This window comes from Artibeus jamaicensis, unplaced genomic scaffold (genome assembly GCF_021234435.1).
Source record: "Artibeus jamaicensis isolate MK-2021 breed Jamaican fruit bat unplaced genomic scaffold, CSHL_Jam_final contig_415, whole genome shotgun sequence".
Lineage (NCBI taxonomy): Eukaryota > Metazoa > Chordata > Mammalia > Chiroptera > Phyllostomidae > Artibeus > Artibeus jamaicensis.
In genome coordinates this window covers 20,892,663-20,908,665 of record NW_026521823.1, presented here as the reverse complement: position 1 = coordinate 20,908,665, position 16,003 = coordinate 20,892,663, and the positions used below count along the sequence as shown (strand labels likewise).

At 45.8% G+C, this 16,003-nt stretch overlaps 1 protein-coding gene across 5 annotated transcripts in view; it reads right to left on the bottom strand.

Moving 5' to 3' along the window:
• The window catches only part of LMO7 (LIM domain 7), a 214,108-nt gene extending 201,415 nt beyond the window's left edge, over window positions 1-12,693 (bottom strand). For 3 of the 5 annotated variants that reach the window (XM_053665515.1, XM_053665516.1, XM_053665517.1), the window contains exon 1: window positions 11,930-12,253. In XM_053665515.1, coding sequence (XP_053521490.1) covers window positions 11,930-11,989 — 60 coding nt within the window. In that variant the 5' untranslated portion in view covers window positions 11,990-12,253. Of the gene's footprint in view, window positions 1-11,929; window positions 12,254-12,609 lie in introns of those variants that run through there. The other 2 variants (XM_053665513.1, XM_053665518.1) reach the window with 2 other exon arrangements.
• Window positions 12,694-16,003: the final 3,310 nt, after the last annotated feature.

Here is a 16,003-nt window from a genome sequence, read left to right as displayed (position 1 = left end):
TCTCTTGGAGAATGAAGCACAGCCAGGAAAACAGTCACATCACAGGGGTAAAAGGATTTCAAGTATAAAGAACTAAAAGACGCTTGTTCATTCACTCATTTATTTATCCAACGAATATATACCGAGTGCCTACTTAAACAGCTGGCACTGTTGAAGGCTTGGAAACAAATTAAGCCCTTGCTCATAAGCACTTAGATTCTAGTAGAAGTAACAACTGAACAGATATATCATACAAAAACCAAGTGATGACAAGTGCTATGAAATACAAGAGTACAAAACGACAAGAGAGGTTATTTTACGGGTGGGAGCAGAAGAGGGGTATCATTTAAGCTGAGGTCTGAATACGTGAGAAAAATGTATCTGTGCAGAAGGACCAGTAACACCAAGGCTCTCGAATGAAAACCTTCTTCGGACAGCGGAGGAACAGCAGGAAGTCGGCGTGCCTCGGGCATGGGACGCAAGATGAAGAGCGGGGGCAGAGATGAGACAGGCAAGCAGCAGGTAGGTCGGGGCTTCACAATTCAGATTTGACTGAGTGTAACAGGTAGCCATTGTTGGGGGTGGGGCGCAGGAAGAGAAGTCAGAGCTGGATGCAAACCCTCTGGTTTGCATTCGAAAGAGGAATCTGGCCGTTACTTTGGAAGCAGGGAGGTGATAAGTGGTCAGATTCTGGATATATCTGAAGATAGGGCCTACTACATTTCTTGACAGACTGGATGTGGCATATGACAGAAATAAAACGATAATGACTTCAAAGTTGGGGACCTGAGCGAGAGGGTGAACGGTGGTGCCATTTACCAACATGCGAAACTGGGGGTGTGAGTAGGTACACAGCAGGGAGGGGGAGGAGCTAGGAGTTGTTTTACACGAAGTGTGATGTGCCTATTTAACCTCCGACTGGAAATCTCTAGTACAGCGATTTTCAACCAACATGCTGCAAGACTTCTTAAAACATGCACTACCTGACTATGTAGTCAGGGACACTGACCTCTTTTCCCTTAGATTGTCAGATAAAAAAAATGACAACAGTCAACACAACAATAGCCATCCAATGTGAATGAATCAAAATTAAACCTATTTTGTGTCGCATCAGCAAAAAATATGTGTTTTGGTGTGCCAAAGAATTTTAGTCATTAGTGTATGTGTGCTATGAGATGGAAAGTGTTGAAAATCACTGCTTTAGTAGAAAATATATGAGTCAGGAGGTCAGGAACACAAACATGGAAGTCATCAGCATGCAGACGGTGTAGAAAGCTATGGGTCTCACAGTGTCTGCAAGGGGGAGACTGAGGATGAGGAGAAGACATGGGAAGATGAGCCCAGGCACACTCTAATATTTACCGATCAAAACAATCAGAAGGATTCAGCAAAGTAAAATCAGAAACATCGAGGAAAATGGAAGAAAAGCCCAGAAGGCAACTGAAGGAAGTGTTTCCAGAAGGGAAGTGTGACCAACTGTGTCTGCTGCTGTCGACAGACTGACATCTTCTTGGGACAAAAGTTCCAAATTAACCGTGCACCACTCAAGAAGGAAAAGTAAAACGTTTGCTTATTTTTTCTCCTTCATCACGCAGAATAAAAGACACACAAATGAGAAAATAGAACCAGAGACATGGAAATAAGGAACAAACTGACATCAGCCAGAGGGGAAGAGGGATGGGGGTAATGGGGGAAAGAAGAAAAATAAGGGAAAGAAGGGGAAGGGTCTAGTCAAGGAGCATGTATAAGGGACCCCTGGACATGGACAACAGGGTGGGAAGTGACTGTGGGAGTCAGGGGTTGGTAGGGCAGGGGAGAGCAATGGGGGGAAAATTGGGACAATTGTAATTGAACAACAATAGGAAGGAAGGAAGGAAGGAAGGGGAGGGGGGGAGGGAGGGAGGGAGGGAGGGAGGGAGGGAGGGGGGGGGGGGGGGGGGGGGGGGGGGGGGGGGGGAAGAATTTTTTTTAAGTCTAATGAGAAAGAATTCCAGAACCAAAGTGTATAATGAGATTCACAATAACTGCGCTTCCTTTGGATATTATAAAATTGTGGTGTGAAAAAATAATTCAGATATTTTCTTCCAACCTCAGCTATCTAGGTCAAATTTCAATCTAGTTCAGAAGGCAAAAATCTTTGATTATGCTCTTTGCTTCAGTACTTAAATGTGTGAAACACTTACAAGAAAGTATGTGCAGCAAAAGCATGGCATATATTTGGAAATTCTGCAGATTGTACAATAACAATCTGTAGAATTTCTGTTAAGCCATGGACTACTAGTCCATATAAGAAAAGCCCTGGCTGGCGTGGCTCAGTTGGTTGGGTGCGGTTCTGTAAGCGAAGGGTCAAAAGTTCGATTCCCAGTCAGGCTTGCGGGTCTGGTCCTTGGCTAGGGACACCCGAGAGGCAACCAATCAGGGTTTCTCTCCCTCCTTTTCTCCTTCCCTTTCCCTCCCTCTAAATAAATAAATAATTTTTTTAAAAAGAAAAGAAACTGATAATTTTATAAATTGTATCAATAAAAAGAAATCAGTTAAATAAAATGTATCTCCTACTCCAGCTGAAAATATAACTCAATGTCATCATATAAAAATATTTTCCTTTTATAATGTTTTAAATGGTTTATTGAGCATTAATCCATTCACTTAGATACACATAGTCGATAAATCTAAAGCAGGGGTATCAAACCCATTTTCACCGGGGGTCACATCAGCCTTGCAGTTGCTTCAAAAAGCCGAATGTAACTTTAGGACTGTGTAAAGGTAACTACTCCTTAACAGTTAAGCGAGAGTTCGGTGCTGCCATCGGATAAAACAAGGTGGAGGGCCGGAATCTGCCCACAGGCCTTGTGTCTGCCACCTGTCACCCAAAGTTTGCAACTGCTCAAGAGTGCGTATGAGCAATTCTGTATGTAGCCTATACAATAATTGATCAGCGTGTGTACTCCAGGCACTAACTTCACAAGCCAGAACCTGCCGTGGTGGGCAGCACTGGTCAGAAATGGAAAGGGGCTCATCTTGCAGCTTCGGACGGAATGAGGACTAAGAGCCCATTCTCTTCCTGACTTACCAACCCGTCACCGCAGTGTACTCACCGGCGTCACTCGCCCAGGCAGCAGGAAGTACTAATGAAGAGGGAAGGCCACGGGCCAAACTTCTGGGTTCCAATCCCCAATTACCACTTACTAGTTCTTGTGTTTCCTTGAACAAATCATTTTACCTCTCATATTCCTTCACTATAAGAGTATCAGTGCATAATGCATTTGCCACATGTCTGGCGCATGGCAGAGAGAAAAAATACTAGCTGCTTCGGTCGTCAGTTACCTTCTTTTGTAAAACCTTCCCTGGCAGGTAACTCACTATTGAAGTCAGCTTCTTGTAGGATGTCTCTTTATTTACAGACGGGTCTTCAAAATACTGGAGCCAAACAAAAAAGGCTCACTGTAACCAATCAGTGATTACCAGTTCTGCCCACTGAACCCACACGAAATTTTTCTAACCTCTCTCTTTATGAAAATTCCCACTGTCCTTAAAGACAGACATAATGTCTGGTGCTACACAACCTCATCTAAATTTACTCAAGCACCAAATTGAGCATCCTGTCCTCAGAAATTAGAACCAGTCTTCAAGTACCCCACGAGGGAGGGTTTTTCAGTCTGGAAAGGCCATTTGCGGGGCTGCGCTGGGATTCATTATGGACATCAGACTTCAATGATGTCCATCTCCTCGGAGCCGAGGAGCAGACTGAGCCCATTAAGTCTCTGTCCTCAAAGCCGTGCCTGTGTGACAGCTGCTCTCCTTACTGAGAGTTTGGGATACACCAAAGAGTTTTTAAAGAAACACACCCAATTGTTAACTTCAGAAACTAAAGAGTAAGCACAGGTAGCATAATTTATTATTTCCTCAGGCTCAAATACATTTGTGACAGTTAACGGTCTTAAGGCAATCTGCAAACATCAATTATTGGGTTGGCCAAAAAGTCCACTTGGCTTTCTCCATAAGATAATTTTTCATTTTCACCAGTAGCTTTGCTTTGGATGTTTTGAGTATGTCGGCTAGCTCCCCCATCAGCTTCCAGTGAGTAGAGACCAAAGGTGCTGCTAAACATCTTCCAGTGGATAAGATGGCACCACAGCAAAGAATTATTTGGCCAAAATGTCAACAGTACCAAGAAACTTCACAAGCCACTTTTGACACTTTCAATCAGTCACAGCACCCTCTCCATAGAGGGTGTACAAATCCTTTTTTTTGTGCGTTTCAGTTGAATTTTTTTCATAAAAATTGAAATAATTTTTTCAATTATCTTGAAATAATAAAGCATAATATGCCAAAATATTGTATATTTTCTTCCATTTTGAATATTAAAATGGCTGCACAAAAATCCACCCATTTTGATACGTTTTTTTTAATGTACACTAATATGACAGCTGTCACAATACAATCTAACAAAATTGTTTCGAGTGAAGTTAAAGACAACGAAGCCCTACCAGAGCCATGGTACAGAAAAAACATAGTAGACTTTCTGGCCAACCCAGTGAATTAGCCAACCTCTTTGACTGGACACAACACATTCGTTCCTTCCACAAGCCCTGAGAACCTCGTGCCGGGGACTGTAGGACACCGGAAGAGCACAGAAAGCTCAGTCTGCAGCTCGTAATGGATAAAATAGTTCACCCCACAAAGTCCCCTTCCTCCAGACTAGAAGAGTCAGGCAAATGTGTTGATATTGCTTCATATTTCTTAACATTCTCAGAACAACTGCCTTTCTAGAACTCACATGCTGTTAGGTTGAGAAGCAGTTTAAAAAGGAAGGGGACACAAAATAAACTCAGGAGCAAAACAGAACCAGAAGCATAGCAACAAGGAACAGACGGAGGCTGTCAGAGGGGAGGGGGCGGTTCCCACTGAGTAGCCAAAGAACGAATGCGAAGGACCCGTGGACCTGGACAGCAGTGTGGGGACTGCCTGGGGGGGTGTGGAGGGGCAGGGCTGGCTGCAGTGGGGCACAGAGGGGAAAGGTGGGGCAACTGTAATAGCACAAACAATAAAATATTGAAAAACTAAAATCAAAAAGGAAGGGGGAGGTAAGAGGAACGGAAGCTCTCTTGGCACAGCGCTGCTGGGAAGGTCGAGAACCAAAAAGACTGAATAAGTCAGCACGCTCCTTGCCACACACGCAGGGCCTTACTCCGCTCAGCCCAGGAGACACAGCCAGGAAACACGGAACATTCTGTCAGTGACCACAGGGGAGAGGGGAGGCGGACAATGGTGGAAGGAAGGGGAAGGGACTGGTTAGAGAGCATGTATGAATGACCCACAGACATGGATAATGGTGTCAGAATTGACTGGGGGGGGGGATGGGCAGAGAAGGGCAAAGGGGGGGGGGAACTGGGACAACAGTAATAGAACAACAATAAAAATGATTAAAATTAAAAAATTCTAGGCTTTACAAATAGATGAAGAAGCATCAAGGTGTCCTGCTTCCTCAAAACGGCCAACAGCCCCTTTCTTATCTCATCATTTTGGTGAGAATTCCAAAGGTCTATCTTCAAACAACCCACAAGAAAAGCAAGACAAGGGACACTCTCCTTAATGACCTTGGAGACTCCTCTTGCCAGGCCAGGGCCCCCTGATCCTTTGTGACCACATTTAAAGAGGACAGAACACTCCTGTATCAGCTTCATCCTTCCTCCATGGGGGGGACCCAATGAGTCATCTGTTAGGTAAATGCTTATCAGCATCAGCAATCTGAGGAAAAGTAGGACATTATGTGTCTTTCATCTGTTTATTTGGAGGGAAAAATGCAAATGAGAATTTTTCCCCTCTGGCCAGTATCTGGAGAAGCTGGGACCCTCCACCCCGTTCACAGTTGTAAATTAGCACAAAGCTTTCAGAGGGTAACTGGGCAATAGAACCAGAGGATCATTCATTCCCTTTGGCACAGCCAGTTCACTTCTCTAACTGGTTCAAGGACACTCTGCGTTATTAAAGGTACCAGTTCTTTGCACTTCCCTACACTTGAAGAGAGGTCCATTTGCAGTTTTTGGTGCACCAGTCCACCAGAAGGACCCGGAATGACTGACGGGGCACTGGAGTCCTCCCTGTTCCTCAGGAAATACCTTGACCGGTCTGTTTACACTTCCTGGAGTCAGACTGTTCTAACGGCCTCCCTACCCTGGTTTCTGTTTGTGTGAATCAGTTCCTTCCCACAGGGTTTTGTACACTCCCTCCCCTCCTGTCCTAAGATCCTTTCTCATCTGCCAACTAAAGATGTAATCAAGAAATAGTAAAATGCTGCTCTGAAAAAGGAACACACTGATATAAAGACAGTTTATGTCTGTTCAAAAGTACCCTGAGCAATCTGTGCTGATAGAAATCAGAAGGGTGGTTGCTCTGAGAGGTGGAGACCGAGTGTCCTCCCGGAAGGAAACTTCCTGAGTGATAAAAATGTTTTGTCTCGATTGGGGTGCTGGTTACATGAGCACATACATTTGACAAAGCTCCTGTGTTCCAAACCTATGCATTTCACTGCATGGAAACATCACTTAAGCAAAAAGAAACTACTCTGAGCAATTCCTCAAAGTTGTGCTGAATGCAGCTTCAAGATCTCGCAACTAGTTATCAAGCCGCAGGTCCCAGCCCTGTGGGCAAAAGCGTTAGCCCGCTCCTGCCTGCCCTCCAGTGCTGGCCGCTCTGGGCGCCCGCCTGCCTCCTAGAAACCCTCACTGCACACCGTGCAAACTTCCATTACGCCCATTATCTGACTTGAAAACCCCATTTTTAAATGTTTTTAAAGCGGCAGCTTTCATCAGGCACCATTCCAAATCCTCCAGCAAAGGGGAAGATACTGCTCCTGCCTTCAGTTAGTACATAGTCTAGTATGGGAAAAAAATGGACGGAATGATACCACAGAGAACAAAACGAAAGGCTTCCACGAGCAATAAGGAAGAGGAAGGAAGAGGTGGGGGGAGGGTTGGATGATTCAGAAAAGGTGGATTTTAGCCCAATGTGGAGGAACGAAGGGCAGTAATGGGTCTCCGGTGAACAAGGCATAAGCAGCAGCAGCTGCACAGCAGCCTGGAGGGGCGAAAACGCAGCCTGTGAGCGAGGACACACGCGCAATGACCAGGGAGCACCACCGGCCTTCCGGTCAGCATCACATTTAACTGGCATGACCACCACAGGCGGTTCAAAGAAAATAACTGAACCCACAGGAGTTCAATGGCAGAATCAGGATTTAAACAGTGATGGATTCCAAAACTGAGCTTCCTCCCCCTTTCTTATTCTCAGTTTTATTGAGCTACTATTGACACGCAGCTCTGTGTAAGTTTAAGGTGTTCAGAATGATTTGACATACATATATTATGCAAAAGTTACCACAATAAGTTTAATTAACACCCATCTCCTCCTGCAGTTACACAAAAAATTTATTTTCCATGTGATGAGAACTTTCAGAATCCACTCTCTCAGCAGTTTTCAGACAGACCACACAGCACTGTTACTGTGGTCACCCTCGATGGATGAAGGTGGTCAGAAGGTAGAAACTTCCAGTTACAACGTAAATTAGCACTGGGTACGTAATGTACAAACTGTGATCTTAATCTCCATGACATTTGGCAACTACCCAAACAGGGAGGAAATAACCCCAAAATAAAGACAGACAAATAACCCCAAAATATAAGCAGAGACCAGCTTACACAGGACTGTGAATGGTACACTTCACAGATGTAAAGACTGCAGACTTGAAAATCTCCCGACTCCCCAGAACACAAGGATACCAAGATCAGGTTTGTATTTTGAAAAACATTTTGAAAACATGTTGACTGCAACAGCAAGCAGAAGAATTGCTTTCTAATCCTAACAAATGTTTAACAAATTTTTACCACCTTCGGATTTTCAGGTTTCCTATGTTAATCAAAACTAATATGTAATTGCCGAAAAAGCTTCTATGAATTCAGTGACATTGAAAATGCATGTTTACATCAGTCCACATCATCCCTTTTCATCTCATGGCACATGTAAACTACATACTAAAATTCTGCAGCAAACCAAAAAAAATATTTCTTGCAGCTCTGACAAAAAAGGAGATCGGTATAATTTTGATTAATTTGAATCTGACAGCTATTGCTGTGTTGGCTGTCATCACCTTCTTATTTGGCCATCTCAGGGAAGAGAGGTCCGCGTCCCTGACTAAACAGCCAGGCACTGCACGTTGTAAAAATCCTCGCAGCGCCGCGGTTGGACATGGCTGCTCCGCATGTGGAAACCACAGCACAAGTCCTGGGAGCTTCATCTGCAGACGACGTGGGCACGCAGTGAGGGAGGACGCATGCGCACCAGGCAAGCCCTTGGTCACTAGTGGGAGGGATGCAGTTTGGAGAAAGAGGGGAACCTCGTAGGAGGATTCTGCCTAGAGCCAGGGGGTGCAGGTCTTTAGTTTAGCATCCAAGGTAAGCATAGCTGGTGACCGGCGCAGCCCTGAAGGGGTAAAACTGCAGGCGGGTGGAGAGAACAGGCCAGTTGGAAGCAACTGAGGAAGGATTCATATTCTGGTGCCAGGCATGGCAATGAGCTGTGTTGGCATCCCTTCGGTCCTTCCACAAGGTGACAGTGATACTGAAGAATCAAACTCAGAGATAACAGGAAGAGCAGGTGAGCAGGGAGGTGGTATTTAAACCTCAACCTAGAGAGGTCCGTTAACTCATTAACTCACAGACTGGAAACTGGTGACCAGCCAGTGCAATGAGCCATATTCCTGGTTTCTAATCTCACTGGTACTGTGAGTAATTACTCCAGGACAGTTTAATGCCCCAATACAAAGAGACAGAGGAAACTATTAGGTACTGAAAATTAAAAGGTGCTGCAGAAAATGACTAAAATTAGAGGGCCCAGGCTGCATTTCTCCCACTTCACCACCCACCTCCTGACCTAGAATCAAGGTTCCCCTCTGCCTTTACCTTCAAACTATTACACTATTTGGGTTTAATCATAAACCAGCTCTGCTACATCATTAATATTCCAAAGAGCATTTCTAACCAGATAATATCCAATATCATTATGTTGAATTACCTTAAAGGGTGGCATTCCTACATTTGTTTTTAATTTAAAAATTAAACTAACTAGAAGTATATTTACACTGTAAAGTATCTAGGTACAATTTGAAATAAATAGAGTCGTAAAATGATAGCAATTGGCAGAGTAACAAGCACGAGCCCTCACCTCACCCTTTCTCTTCCCCCACCCAGAATGAAATAAATAAAACTTTAACTTTGAGTGTGGCAATAATACATTAGCTATTTGAAATCAAAGATGGAGAATGGAAATGTCAAGGACATAATGTCACGGACTCCGGCCATCATTCAAAGTTTTACAAGGTCATTATAGTTTCTTGACCTTGGGCTATTAAAAGCAGCAGCTGAAAATAAAGGTGGCAGATTGCATTATATATAAAATATATGTATTATATAATACATTATTATAATGCATGTATGTGTGTATAGACACACACATATAAATGACCCTATTATGCTTCAATATATGTAAAGGAAAGTAATCAGAAAGGAAAAATGAAGCAAGAAAATTAGCAAGCAGGAGAAAGGTTTACACCATAATCTTCCTTACTTTCCAAAATACTTCATAAAATACACTTTGAAAATAATATTTTATATTCAAATTAGGAGTTCTCGGAGTTAAAAAGGTTTGGGCAATGAGAGAGTTGTTCATTCTGCTTTTTCTGGCAAAAATAATACTTTAAAGCATGTGCTTTGGTGGGTAAAGGCAAAGCTAAGGAGACAAGTAAATCTTGGCACTAACTGAAAAGAAATAAATAAACCTAAGAGTGAAGACACTCTTCACTCTTCACTCTTGAAGCTGTTACTTCAAGTGCCCAGAGTATACCAAAGTGTGCATAAATATAGAAGTCCATTTATTCACATGTTTGCAAGAAATGCACGGCCTTGCTCCCTGTGGCACTAGGGGGGAAAGCACTTAATTTTAGCTTTATTTATTATATTAAAATCGTATATCAAAACCTTTAGAAAGATCTGGCTCTCTGCTAATGATAAACAAAACACTTTTACTGCTCAAAACCCCTTTAGATGGAGTGGGATAGAAGTGGGGAGGATGAACGCATTTACCATGCACCATTATACCCTTTATTGCTATATACTTCCCCAACTTTATTAGATGGAAAGTTCTCACAGAAGCCCAACATGAGTATGAGCAAGCTACAATAAACAGGGAATTTTCAGATTTCAATAGTGTGCATTCTAAAAAAGAAAGGGGTGGGAAATCATCCATATGCACAGGTTTTTGAAGCAAATACAAGACGTGGAGACACAAACTCCAGAGGAGCCACGTGTGATCAAAAAATGCCCCCATGTTTCTGCCCTTCTCCCCCCTCCATTCTCAGCACTGAAACACAAAAAGAAAGTTTAATTTCTTTTCTAAAATTATGCAGAACAAACACAGCTAATGGAAAATTACCTCTGGAAGTCCTGACTTTTCAAAGTTTATGAATGAGGGAAGTTATTTCTCTTAACTACATCACTGGAATTTTTCCACTCTCATTTCAGTTCAAAATACAGCGTTTATTCCTTCCCAGCCTCCCCTGCCCTCCCCTCACACCTTTCTAAGTCACCTTCAGACTAGCTCAAGGTTTCAGCTTAAAAAGAAATGTTAATTTTTTAGATATTCCCTGTCTAGTGGCTAATCCTACTCACACTTCACATTCCTTTCTTGAGGGTAAAAACTATAACGCTGAAAGTTTATTTTTATTTTTTCAGTAGTTTATAAAGAACTACTATATCCATGTAGTTCTTTGGGGACAAACGAATTATTTTTAAACAGTCTGCTCTGGGGTTCTTGAATATGTTGTTTTTCCATAAAACAATCTTTAAACTTAAGTTTAATTTTTAAATATTTTAATCCATATTTAAATGTGAATTAATTAGATATGTATTACTAAATTTGAACCAAATAGGAATAAGCCAACACCTGGCATCAATAACTCCTAAGTGACTGCAAGGCTGGTGAAGGCAACTGTTTTCTAACAAGCAACTGTTCCTGGTTCACATCGGCTGGGAAGACGTCTTCGGCATCATTTTAAAAGTACGGAGGGTGAGAGGGAGGAGGGGTAGAAGGGGACTAAATGGCAATTGAAAAAATACAGTAAAGAAACTTAAAGTAAAAATAAAAAGTCATCTTCTCCATCCAGTGGAATAACGGCCAGAAGTCCTGCTGTTAACTTTCAACAGATGTTAACCCTAAGATGTCCATGAAGAAGCCTGTAAAAAACCATCTCGCTTTTTTTTTAATGGGAAAGAAAGGGATAGATTTTGGGTCCCAGGCTCAGTTGGGAAGTTACGACCTTTCAGCGAGTGACCCCAGGATATCTGATCTCATCAATGCGGACTCCGAAGTACAAGCCCGGACTTCCACCCCCCGTGGCTCCGGACGCTTCCTCGGGGAAAGCACCTCTCCAGGGGACCCTGGGTGTCTAAACGCCCCCTCCCGCCCTCACACACAACACACTGCCCTTGCGGGTACATGTTGGGCATCTCCACTTCTAGCCCCCCACAGAAACGCCCCCGAGGACCCTGGGCCGACTCTGCCCCGCAGAGAGACATCGCGGACCTCGCGGCGCCTTCGCGGGCTGGTCCACAGGGATGCGCGGTCCTCGAGCCCGGCCGATCAGCCTCCACTCCGCTCTGGCAGAGGAGCTCTGGGGACGCCGGCGAGACCGTCGCGGGTGAGGCAGCGCAAAACTTTGCCGGACGTTAAAAGACTGGATGAGCAGAACTTGCAAAGTATACCCAAGTGCACGCGCAACCGAGCCCGCAGCCACGCACCCGCGAAGGTGCCGGGCAGAAGGTGAAGCGCAGAGCGGCGGGGTCGCCCTCACCTAGCGACGCCCCCAAAGCCGTGCACATAGGAAAGTAAAGGCACTCACCTCTACCCATCTCTGGGCTTCGGCGAACGCCACGGCGCAGTCGGCCTCGATCTCCTGCATCTCCTCCAGGACTAGGACGAGAGAGGGTGAGACAGACCCGTCGGGAGCGGGGAGGGGCAGGGGTCCCCCGTGAGTCTCGTCTGCTGCCCCGCCTCTGCTCCGGCTGCAGGACGCCCGGGCTCTCCCTCCCTTTGTTGCGCTCTGCAACTCAGTAAGCTCAGAAGACGTGACTTTTTCCAAACTCTTGAAAACTACCCCAGTTCCGCGAAGCCACGTGCGGCGGAGCAGAGCAACCAGTGGCGTTGCGCGGCGCAAACTGCTGGGACTTCAAAAGCCGCTGCGCGGCCACCGCCCTCTCCGGAGTGGCCCCACCCCCGCCCACCCGGGGCGCCCAGTCGCCGCTTCCGTCCGCCCCCCTGCGGCTGCCCGCGCTGCCGGGCCCCGGCCGCTCTCGCGGTCAGACTGTCTGGGCCAGAGGATGCCTCAGTCCACCAGAGGCCGGGTCCCGGGCCACAGTCCCGCTCCCGCGCTGCCCACGCGGACCGCAGCTCCGCAAGGAGGGCACTCATCCCACGGCCCGCATCTCTCCCGCCTCCGCCCGCCAGGCCGCCCGGCACCTCCCGCGGCCTCAGGAAGAAGCGCCCCCCGCGGCTCGAGGCCGCGGGGCCCGCCTGACATACCAGGAATAGCTGCACACAATTGCACCTTTCCCGGCCAGGAAACTTCTGCGGGGCAACGCGGCCCAGCCCGGCTCGCCGCCCTCACCTGCGGCCCCACCCGCTTCGCGCGGCTCCTGCCTGTGCCCCGGCTGAGCCAGCCGGTGTCGCGTGCGCGCCCCACCCCGAGCTGTCCGCCCCCTGCAGCCGCCCGCGCCTCCTGGCCGCAGGTGAGGGTAGCGGCCTGGGCACCGGCTGCCCCTTTTTCCCAGCCTGGGCCGGCCTTGCTCCTCCCTGCTTCCAGGTTGGTGCGATGAAAAGTACCTGCCCGTCTGCACAGGGTTCGAGGGGCAGGGAACCTTGCTTTCGACCCGCCCCTCGCCGACTCCACAGGACCGCCCCCGCGCCGAGCACCCGCACCCGCTCAGGTTTGGGTACACTCGCACCGGAGGGGACCGTGCGCTCGGGGTCCCGGGGTAGCTGCTCCGTGCCGGAGGGGCGGGAGTTCTGGGGTTGGCCAATTCGGATTCTTGTCGCACCCAAATCAGACGGAAAGGAACCTGCTCAGTTGTCGTGACTCCCTGGGGACCTCACTCAGCTGCTGCTGAAACCCTAGCCAGGCCGCAGGGTAACCGCAGCAACTTCAGAGGAGCGTAAGAATGGATTCTTCCTCCTTTAAAGGAAGCAATCCTGCTTCTTTGATTTTCCTGGTTGATTGTTTACTCTATGAGGAAAAAAAGAGACATCAATATTTAACAATTGTTTATATTTTACCTTATTCATCACCTTTTCTGCTGAAGTTTTTAAGCTATAGTGATATTTCACTCCTAAATATTACAATATACATCTCATTTTTTAAAAATCTTCACCCAAAGACTTGTTTTCATTGATATTAGAGAGAAATATCCATCGGTCATTGTCATCTTCAGTAGGTGCCCTGTCGGTGATCGACCCCAACCTGCAACCCAGGTGTGTATGTGCAGTGACCGAGGATCGAACTTACAACCCTTGGGTGCACAGGACAGTGCTCCCAACCGACTGAGCCGCCTGAACAGAGCGACATTTCATTCTTAAAAGGATACTTTCTATGTAACCATGTTACCATTTCCACAGTTGTTAACTAAAGCTAAAATTAATTAGCTCATGTCAATCGTTATGAAACAGAAAGTATTTGTCCCTCCGTGCTAGCAGAACCAAACAAACGCTGGTCGTGTTCGATTATGAACGGCGCTCTCCAGGAGAAAGGGAAGCTAATGCTCAGAGGCCCGAACCTCTGGATGGAGGGGTTGGGGCGTAGACCGCAGGTTTTTTAGGGCGAATCACAACACAGCGTGGGTTAGGGTTTCCAGCCAGCCGGGAGGTGTGGGGTGAGGCCAGGGTAATGAATCATTTCTTCAGGTCTGGAGGACGGTTCCGAGGTCTGTTTCCGGGATCCCTCTGTCGTGGAAAAAAGTAGCCAGGGGGCGTCATCCCACTTTGGGAACTGAAACATAATTTAGGTCGAATGCTTTCTGTAGCCTGGCAGAGAACCAGACTGTTCGACCACTAGGCAGTGCCGGCACTGTCTTCTGCTGCCTGCAGACTAGGTCTCTGAGGGAGGGGGAGGATGGGACAGAGAGCGAGCGATCATTTCTAAGCTTAGGATTTAAAGCAAAATTTAATGAGTCATAAAAACCCTCAGTTTCACAGTTTATACCCAATCCAGACCTACATTCCTCCAACTGACCCCAAAAATGTCTTTTATAGCTGACTAATGCAGACCAAGGGCCAAACAATTGACCACACATTGCAACTTTTTAAAACCTCCACTAACCTCCTCCTTCCTTCTCCCTGTTTTTACATTATTGTCTTATAAAAGAAACCAGCACAGCCTTCCGGGTTTATTTTATGATGTCTTCAACATACTTCTATTTCCTCTGGATGTCCCGTTACCTGGAAGTTGAGATCTGGACTGGGTTACAACTTATTTATTCCTCTGAATAACGACTTCGCCCACCTTCTTCCTGTTTTCGGTGACCTCTTGAGGATGGTTTTTGCTTGTACGTTTATTTTTGTTCAACTCTTTTTTTCATTGGCACTGTCTGAAATCAGTGGGTTTGTTCAGAAGAGCTAGGAATTGTTACTGCAGAAGCAGAAGGCCATTGATTGGATTATCTCTCTGCCTGCTGGCTATGTATGCTGTGATCAGACCAAACCCCAAAGAGAGGATGAAAGAATAAAAGAAACTGGAAAATATTTTTCTCTTTCTGGCTATTCAAGATCCGTTCTGTTACATATTTAGTGAGCACTTCATATAGGTAAAGGGCTAGATTTCATAAGCAATACAAAAATTGTTTTAAAATATAGACACTGAGCCTCAGGAACTTCCAGTCCAGCAGAAAGACAGACATTCCTCAATCTTCGTGAGTGTTATTCCTGCAGTTTCTCTAGAGTATGCTACACTATTTAAAGCTGCTTCTCTCTAAATCGACTTAGAGCTTTGGGGACAGCAGCCCAGGATGTTAAGAAGTACACAGGCTTGGGGATCTGAATGAGGAAGGTTACCAAGTTACCAAACTCCCTAAGCCTCAGTTTTCTCATCTGGAAAATGGGTTTATAATAACTACTTCAAAGGGGTCTTGTGAGAATTAAACATGATGGTGTGTGTAAAAAGCCCAGGGCATTGCTGGCATGCAGGAGACACTCAGCAAATGATGGTTATTCCCCTAGTCTTTCTCTCTAATAGCAGTGTATCAAATATGGATTTTTCCTAATAAACGGGAATTCTTCTGTTTGCTCAGATACTCACATGGAAAGAGCTGTGAGGTACTGCGGATTCTGTTTCAAGTCAGCTCAGGCACCAGCCATTGGTCTTTAGTACTGCAAATTTGCAACTCAGAAGATCCAAATCCAATTCTTTGCCTCCTAACATCGGTGATTACAGTGTTTTTTATCCTGGAAAGATGTATGGAGCTCTACAGAGAAAGGCAACCTGCCTTGGGAGTTTAAAAGAAAATTCACAATGATAAAACATGATGAATGTCATTTATTTTCCAAAACAATTTGAGACGTCTTCAATATTTAAAAACAGTATAATTGTCACGTTCTCATCCATTAGTGATGAAATGAGCTGTTGGTGGAAGGAAGTGGTACAATCTCTCTCCAAAGTAATTTGGCGATAAATATTAAATTTTTCTAAATGCTCTATTGCGGCAATTTCACCTCTGGAAATTTCCCCTAAGGCTATGGACAAAGAGGTGTGTTATCCGCGGCTGGCGACAGAGATGCAGTACCCAAACCTCCCTCTAGGGGGGAGAGGTCCGCAGAGAGCCTCCATCTGCCCGCACCTTGGAGGTGGGCCTCAGTGGCAGATCACAGCCGCACAGCCCCAGAGTCTCCCTCCTCTTGTGACTGAGTGGCATGAAGTTATAAAAGCCCA